The sequence below is a fragment of the Ruditapes philippinarum genome, unplaced genomic scaffold (assembly GCF_026571515.1).
Source record: "Ruditapes philippinarum isolate M1 unplaced genomic scaffold, ASM2657151v2 ctg3322_1_1_1_1, whole genome shotgun sequence".
Lineage (NCBI taxonomy): Eukaryota > Metazoa > Mollusca > Bivalvia > Venerida > Veneridae > Ruditapes > Ruditapes philippinarum.
This window is the reverse complement of record NW_026859142.1, coordinates 103,650-111,573: the sequence shown is the minus strand read 5'-3', so window position 1 is coordinate 111,573 and position 7,924 is coordinate 103,650. Positions and strand designations below refer to the sequence as shown.

At 30.8% G+C, this 7,924-nt stretch overlaps 1 protein-coding gene across 1 annotated transcript; it reads left to right on the top strand.

The window, feature by feature from the left end:
• Positions 1-4,011: 4,011 nt before the first annotated feature.
• LOC132755389 (uncharacterized) lies at positions 4,012-7,924 on the top strand. The gene is made up of 5 exons (XM_060746258.1): positions 4,012-4,172; positions 5,033-5,290; positions 5,501-5,537; positions 5,785-5,880; positions 7,116-7,924. Exons 1-5 carry the CDS (start codon positions 4,119-4,121, stop codon positions 7,526-7,528), a joined length of 858 nt encoding a protein of 285 aa, XP_060602241.1. The 5' UTR covers positions 4,012-4,118; the 3' UTR covers positions 7,529-7,924.

Genomic DNA, 7,924 nt, shown 5'->3' with positions numbered 1-7,924 from the left:
TGGCTTTATGTGGGATAGATGTATAAAGTGCAGCAACTCTGATTTTTGTTAAGTCTCAAATGCATTTAATACATTTAAAAGACAAAATGCAAACAAAAAATTACTAAAAACACATTTAATTTTATTCCCCTTTGATTGTTTCCCTCAATACTATAATCTATTACATTCTTTAAACAGTTAGAGAAGTCAAGTAGCCACTTAAAATTTTGGTACATACCTTCAGTTGCTTCATTGCCAATTTCCAATACTGTTTCTGGATCTAAAATTAATGATGATAGCTTATAGACAATTAGCAATTGTTATTATTATATCAAAAAAAAAAAAGAAAACTTATTTACTAATTTCTATATCTATATGACTAATTTTAGATTACAAATTGTTTTAACTTCTCAAAATACACCTAAGTTATATGTTCATAATACATAATTTAATGACAGAGCAGACAACTTCACACAGAAGTAAAGAAAGGAAACTGCTGATGACATACCAAAATGTTATTAATAGTAATAATAACAGATGTAATGAAACTGAATATAAATGCAAGATCTGTCACTAGACAGCACATTACTTATTATAAGTCTGTAAAAGGTTATGACAAATGCTCCCCCTTTTTAAGAATACAGCTAAAATGCAGTTACCACAAAATATAAACTAACCTGTTCTACTTTTACTTTGAACTTGTGATGAATTACTTTCATCTGAATATAGCATAAATTATATTGCATATTAAATGAGAAAAATAGAAACAAACTGGATAAAAAGGAAGAATTCAAAGAATCCACACGTCAACACCGGATAAATGTGAACAAAATTTTAATAATGATCTACCGGTTTCGAACCTATCTGGTCCTTCATCAGGATAAAATTTACAAAAAATAAATCTAGCTAAAAGTATAAAAATTGTGTAAGATGGTAAGTCACGTGATATATAAAAATATTAACAAAAGTAATAAAGTTTTCTTAAAATAGATAGAGTTTTGGAAAGTTGCCAGGAAAATTATGGAAGCGTGTCAAGTTTCTTAGTCTTTTTTAAAATGTTGTTTGGAAAATACCATATTTACTGTAAACGTTGATGATCAGTTCATTTCACGATTATACATTATTATCTTCGCAAATTGTTGATGATGATGTGCTATTAATTGGTGATTTGGTGCTGTCTGTTTGAAGATATTGATATTCTTCTGTTCGTGGTATTGAGCTTAACGGTGATACTGGTCTGGAAATGTTAACGTTTAAATCTTCTATCTTTGGTAGTTTGTGAGTTTTCTTCTTTTTTAAGTCTAATTGTCCGGTCTTGCCTTGAATGGTTTTGAAAGTTGGTTTCATGAGAATAGTCATCTTTTTGGGAGGGTCTTTTGGTAAAGTCGTGGATTTTAAAACTTTTACCATATGAAATATTCCTCACGTAGAAAATGGACACTTCTCGAATAACGTTTGAATGAGTCTCTCCTTGCTAAAAGTTTCTGACACCAATCACATCTAAATTTTTATGTTGCCTGTTCATGTTTTTTCATGTGTCTTCTTAGTTTAGTTTTTTTTGCTGAATTTACAACTTGTTTGCATGTATTACATATGTGGATGATGTCTATAAAATTCAGTTGTTCCTATTCTTTTTCTGAGTAATCTTCTAATTTCTTTGCATACAATGTATCTTTTAAATCAAATTTAGTCCGTCTGATGTTTTTGTGTTGAGCTTTTTTATCCATAGTTCTTCAGTTCGTTACATTTTGTTTTGATTGCGCTCCGTATTTTGTTATATCGTAATCGTGATGTTCGTGACGTCGTGTTCTGTGCCGAAATGGCACGCAATTGGCTTAAATTTGTTTTTCGCGCGAATATCCGCCATATGACCATAGCGTCTTTCTTTGATAGTGTTGCCCGTCTGACCAACGTACTGAATGTAACATTTTTTGCACGTTATATAGTATACAATGCTCGGAGTTTTACATGCAAAATGCCCTTGAATTTCAAATATCTCGGACGTTGTTGTGCATTTAATCTCAATCGAGTTTTTCATGAATTTACAAGCTAAACAATTCTTTTTGAATACGTCGCTTCCCTGTGTTAGTTTCTTGCAGTTTAGATCTGACTTGATTAATAGATCTCTCATGTTTTTCGTTCGACGATGAACTGCTAGAATTTTGGCATTTTTAATGAAGTATATGGATATATTCTCTTGTAGAATTTTAAGAAATGTATTGAAAACATTCTGGCGAATATAATCTATCAAACAATATCTGATATGTATTTTATTTTATTTTACTGGACTGCTCATCTTTGATCTGATCAAAGCTGATATATGACTATGTAAAATACCATTATGTGCTAGGTTTTATAATTAATGTCTGAAATGTGGAGATTTTTTAATGTAGAGTCATTATTCGGATGTGGATTGTATATTATGATACTTGTAACATGTTTGTAACAACATACATAAAGTCTCCTATAATTATTTATAAGAATGACCATTTACATGTTTTTTTAAGTTTTTATATGCCCGAAAGGGAATATTATGTTAAACCCCTTGCGTCCGTCTGTCTGTCCGTCTTTCCGTCCGTCTAGCGATTTGGTTTCCGGAGCATAACATTTGGCCTACAAGTTTATCATGTCCATGCTGAATTGTTTACTTTATATTGTTTTCGTTTGACAGGTGTGACGTGAAAGTGCGCACTGACTAGACTGTGTCACGCGTGAATTTTTGTCTACGACAAAGACTACGACATCGTGGAAACCCCAATTCACCGACACATTTCATAAAACGGTCGTACGACATTGTCGCAGATGTACGACACCGACAAAAAATTGCCGTAGACTACGACAAGTTGATAAATTCACTGGTCACAGTTGCGGCGGATTGTACATGTTGTAGAGAGGAAGTAATGGTTTTTGAAGGAAATACATCAGATGCACGAAGAAGGGGTGATTTTTCTTAATCTTAATAAGTGACAGTCCTGTTGTAAATGGTTCATATGACATTTTGTTTTCCGAATTTATTCTTAATATAATGTTTTGCACTGTTATTTTTTATCTTTTCAAGGAAATATGGAATGCGACATCTTTAATAACTCTTCATTTTTAGACTAAATATAGTAGCAAAGTATTTCAAAGCTTTTTTTTCTTTACTACGGTACTAGAGTACATGTTGAAATCAGTCATGTATCTTTATAATTCACAATCAATTAAATTTCATAGGCATAAAAAAGGTATAAATTGAGACCGAAAATGCTCATTTTTAGCCGCTGGTTCACAGACACTGATAAGGTACATCTTACTTCTTCTTAGAACTTAGACATTTCTAGTTAAAGATAAGAGAATAATTCTACCATTTTCATGATTTTGCCAAGGTTTCTAAATTCTAAAAGCTAAAAATCATTGTCAATTTACTTAAAAAATATAGCGTGTTAGTTAGGTAGAATAAAATATTATTTTGATGTTAAGTTTTAAAGCTGCATGCCTCAAGATGAGTCAAAATATTTCAATAAAATCAAACTTGAGAAATATGTACTACGATTTTAGGTAAAGTAAAATGATCCAAGATTCAAGTAATATTTTACATGTTATGTGCGGTTAATGACTGCTTTTTAAATATTTACAACTATATTTCTACTGCGTTACTAACGCAGTAAGGGCTATTTATGCATATTTCAACAACTTTTTGGTAATTTACGTGGGTTGTAAGTGCCATTGATAATGTGCAAATTGCTTCCTTTTTGGTTATTTAACAATATTATACATTCAAATATAATTTTCAAAATTTTAATGAGTTGTTAATTAACTTTAGATAAAAAATTAGACCATTATTGAATATAAAATAGATACAGATTCGAACCTTTTACTTGTTTCTTTGTACTTTCTGTTGGAGAAGAATTTAACAAAAGCATCTGGGCAAAAACGGGAGTTAATCCTGTTAAAATTTTAATAAAGCACAGATTACTTTGATTTGCTTCGAGTGTTAGGCTTAATGTTTCTATAGAACGTATAGTAAACATAATTGTGGTCTGAGGCCTGTTGTATTTATCGATATTGTTTACGCATGCGCGCTAATTCGAAAGTATACATTTTAAACAGGTAGATAATAAGTTTCAATTGTTTAATGCGATTAATAGTTTTTGTGCAAAATGAAGAAAAGAAATGAAGATGAAACAACAGAAAGACTGATTTGCAATGTCAAGGTAATTTCCGTTGTTACTTTATATCAGAATCTGGTGTACATCTATAGAAGTATTACACAGCGGTTGGATATATCTTTGTTTTTAAAGCAGATCTGTTGAAAGGTTAAAATAGATCAATACTTTGTTATATCTAGTTACAATGAATATGCGATCGTATATAATACAAGAAGTTGAATTTTCGTTTCATATCTCAACTAGTATATGTGATTTAAAACTAATTCGTAATGTCTTCCTTGTTGAGTTTAAGGTAAATTATATTCGTTAAGATCACTATATTTAAATTACCCTATACTTCACATGGTGTATTGAATTTCGTCAACCTATCTTCTTTTACAAGTATGCATAAAAGTAGATAATATATAAAATTTAAGTTTAAATATTGTGTATTATGATTAGTCATTGCAACGGCATTAATTAGGCTTTTGAAACACATTGAAGATTTATGATGAAATATTCGTACAAAATTGTTATTCATTTCATCATAATAATTTCAAATAATAACAAATTTTAGAAATAAAAATATAAAATAAATAGATTCCTTTGTGTTCTATGTTGATTTATTAGATATCATTTTGAGTATATATTTAAATGCATACATATGTAGCTTTAGTTCCAAATGAAAAAAAAACTATATTAAAATGCAAGTCCTTCTTACAGAAATAGATTCAATGATTTCATTATAATTTTATTAACACTGAACAAGGCCTCCAAAATTGTAAGGTGATAAATAACCTCACGTTGATAACTGTTTATTGATAATTAAAGAACTATTATAGAGCCACCGCAAAAAAAGAAAATACATGTTTCAATGAATCCAAATGCGATATATTTAAGAAAATGTTGTCTTTGATGGATTTCAGAGATGCGTTTTCAAAACCCATATCGTCTTAGTTATTGGGGAGTTGATTGTTCTGCTGGTTCTTGTTGTAATATGGCGAGTTCAAAGAGATGATCAGTTGGCACCTAGACAACAGCAAATGTGTTACCCACAGGTCAAGTTAATAGTAGACGACAATACAGCTTGTCCGGTGGGACTCGTGTTTAAATTTGATGAAGCAAAGAATGAAACAACCTGTTGTGGAAAACTGAATGAAATTTTAGATTTGGTCTCGAATAAGGTATTTATTGATTAAGCAATTGATTACAATTCCTTATTACCAACATTTATCTGGGTCCAATATACTTTTTCACGTATAAAACATATTTAGGTTTACAAAATGGATCATATACTAAAGAGGCCCTTCGGATTAGATATTGTTTAATATGTCCAATATGAATAATTTATCAAACACTATGCTTTTCAAATGAATGTAATACATGTATTGCAGACTGCACGAGACAGATATAATAGTGAAATAAATCCAGGTGAGATTCTACGTTTGTTTTGTCATTTTCATAAGTAACAATACATTATTAAATACGAAACTGTTTCATCGTTTGATGGTAAGATAGTATGTAAAATAAGGCCATGAGTAGTCTGTTTAGATACCATATGTCACACATGTATATAAATGTTACAAACTGTAGATACTTTGCAAATAATCATTCTGTTTTAACTATTGCGATGATATAAACAATAACCTGTTTAACTCGTTTTAATACGTTTAAACAGAAATAAGAACATATGATCCAAAGGCATATAACTGTAAAGCCACAGAGCAAAATATGGCTGTATCCAGATTTGGTCTAAGACATGAACGGAAACCAGGTAATGCTCTATTTTAATTAAATGTCATTTTGGAACGAAATTCAATGTCATATTTACTTTTTGAAACAATAATATAAAAAAAGAAAGTAAAGGTCTAATTCAGATATTATTTACATATTGTTTTTCTGAACAAATATCAAGTAAATGCTAATATACTTAGATATCTTATTTAAAAAATGTCGATTTAACAACGGATCCAGTGAGATATCTTACATTTTAACGCGCTACACAAACAGATAGGGCAATTATACTAAATAAAGTATGCCGGTATATACCGGTTACATGCCTGAATGATAAAAACTCTCCTTTTAAAACGCTGAAATGTCATTTAAAACGACTTATTCATCTCTTCACACCGATTTATATACGACTAAATGCATCTATAGACTGTAGTGAGTTAACAGCTATATTATGTACAGAAAAAAAATGAATGCTCACACGTTATATGACTTCAGGAAAATGGCGTAGTTCAACATATTTCTATCAATGCTTTTCTTTATAAACATGTCAGAATGAAAAGTTAGATTAAATTTTCTTGCATTATAGTATAATGATGTACGGTTTACCGTTCAAATGCTTTGTATTGTAATTAATTACCGATGCATATTGACTTTCGTGATTATATTCTTACTCATTTGTACACGAACATATTCCATATTCAATAACAATGACCTTAAAGTTGATATCTATTCTCTAAACATTACTGTAGTCCTTCTTTTGAATAGAACCATCGCGTCGGGGAAATGAACGTTTAACATCCGTGTGACGCAGGTAAATCACACGCCAGATGTGTCAACCTCATTCAAGAACGTTCAGAAATTGAACAATTAAAACGTTCAGAGAGCGTTGACCAGAACGTCATGGTGTGACGGACCGTAACATCCGTGTAGCAGACGAAGATTTTCACCACTTAAATGTAATAAGAAACTAAACTCAGAGCTGGAAGGCATTATTGCTTAAATGTTGAGAAGCTTCAATGTTTGATATACATTTAAAAAAAACTGGCAACCTGACTATCCCCATACTATTAGTCCGGTTGTTTAATTTTACAGGATTCCGGTTTTGACAAGTTAAATACGACATCAGTTATTGTTCAAACATTATGAGTGTTATTTTGTATTTACTATTCAAACCTTGTACTTTGTTGCATCAATCAAATGACACAACTGTGTTAGCATTACTATTTTGGCCTGAAAAATACCTACAAAATACAATTATGTTACCTTTGTTTGCAGTTTCCACAGGTTTGGCCCACAAATTATTTTGGGAAAATGATCATAAATCAATGGAAATCTCTGGATTAAGGTACTCGGAAGAAGATGGTCAAGTCATTGTAGAGGGTCTAGAAGAAAAAGAAAGTTACTATATTTCGTTGCAGCTAAAATTAAATATGAGTAAAGCCACTGGTATATTGGATGAAACAATAAGGCACCGTGTGCATTTGCTATCTGATGACACGTCGGCAGTTCTTCTTGAAGATGTGACGTCACCTTGCATAATGACGTCACATACTGCATCAGGGAAAACCAGCGTTGTTGGAGCTGTGTTTCGACTCAAATATGGTGATCGGTTATATGTGACTACAACCAATCCTGAAAACATCGTGTCTGATCCACACAACAATTATTTCAGCATACATAAGTTATAAGTTGAAATTATGATGAACAAGATCATAAATCAATTATTTGTAGCGTAAACATGTGCAGACTATTGATAAAGATTTAAATAAAAATCTAGATGTCGATCTAATTCTTTATTGTTTAAGACATTTTCAATTTCATACCTCATCATACAGTTAAAACTTGAAACAAATGGCGTTTTGTTTCGTTCAAATATTTTTAACGTCTTTCAGCCATTTTTGACATTTATAATAAATTATTAGTTATCATCATCCTCGAAAGTTAACAAACTTTCTGCCTCGTAATTTTTTATTAGAAATTAATGTATGTATGTAATGTGGAGCAAGTTGCAATTAAATTATAACCTTTTACACATCATGGTTTTCAAAATGATTCAATAGATAAAACATAAAATCTTAAAAGCA

Excerpts from the sequence above, each read along its gene's own strand:
- LOC132755389 (XM_060746258.1), top strand. The coding sequence starts at position 4,119 with ATGAAGAAAAGAAATGAAGATGAAACAACAGAAAGACTGATTTGCAAT. Across the intron at positions 5,538-5,784 it reads TAATAGTGAAATAAATCCAG|AAATAAGAACATATGATCCA; the intron begins GTGAGATTCTAC and ends ACGTTTAAACAG. Across the intron at positions 5,881-7,115 it reads AAGACATGAACGGAAACCAG|TTTCCACAGGTTTGGCCCAC; the intron begins GTAATGCTCTAT and ends CTTTGTTTGCAG.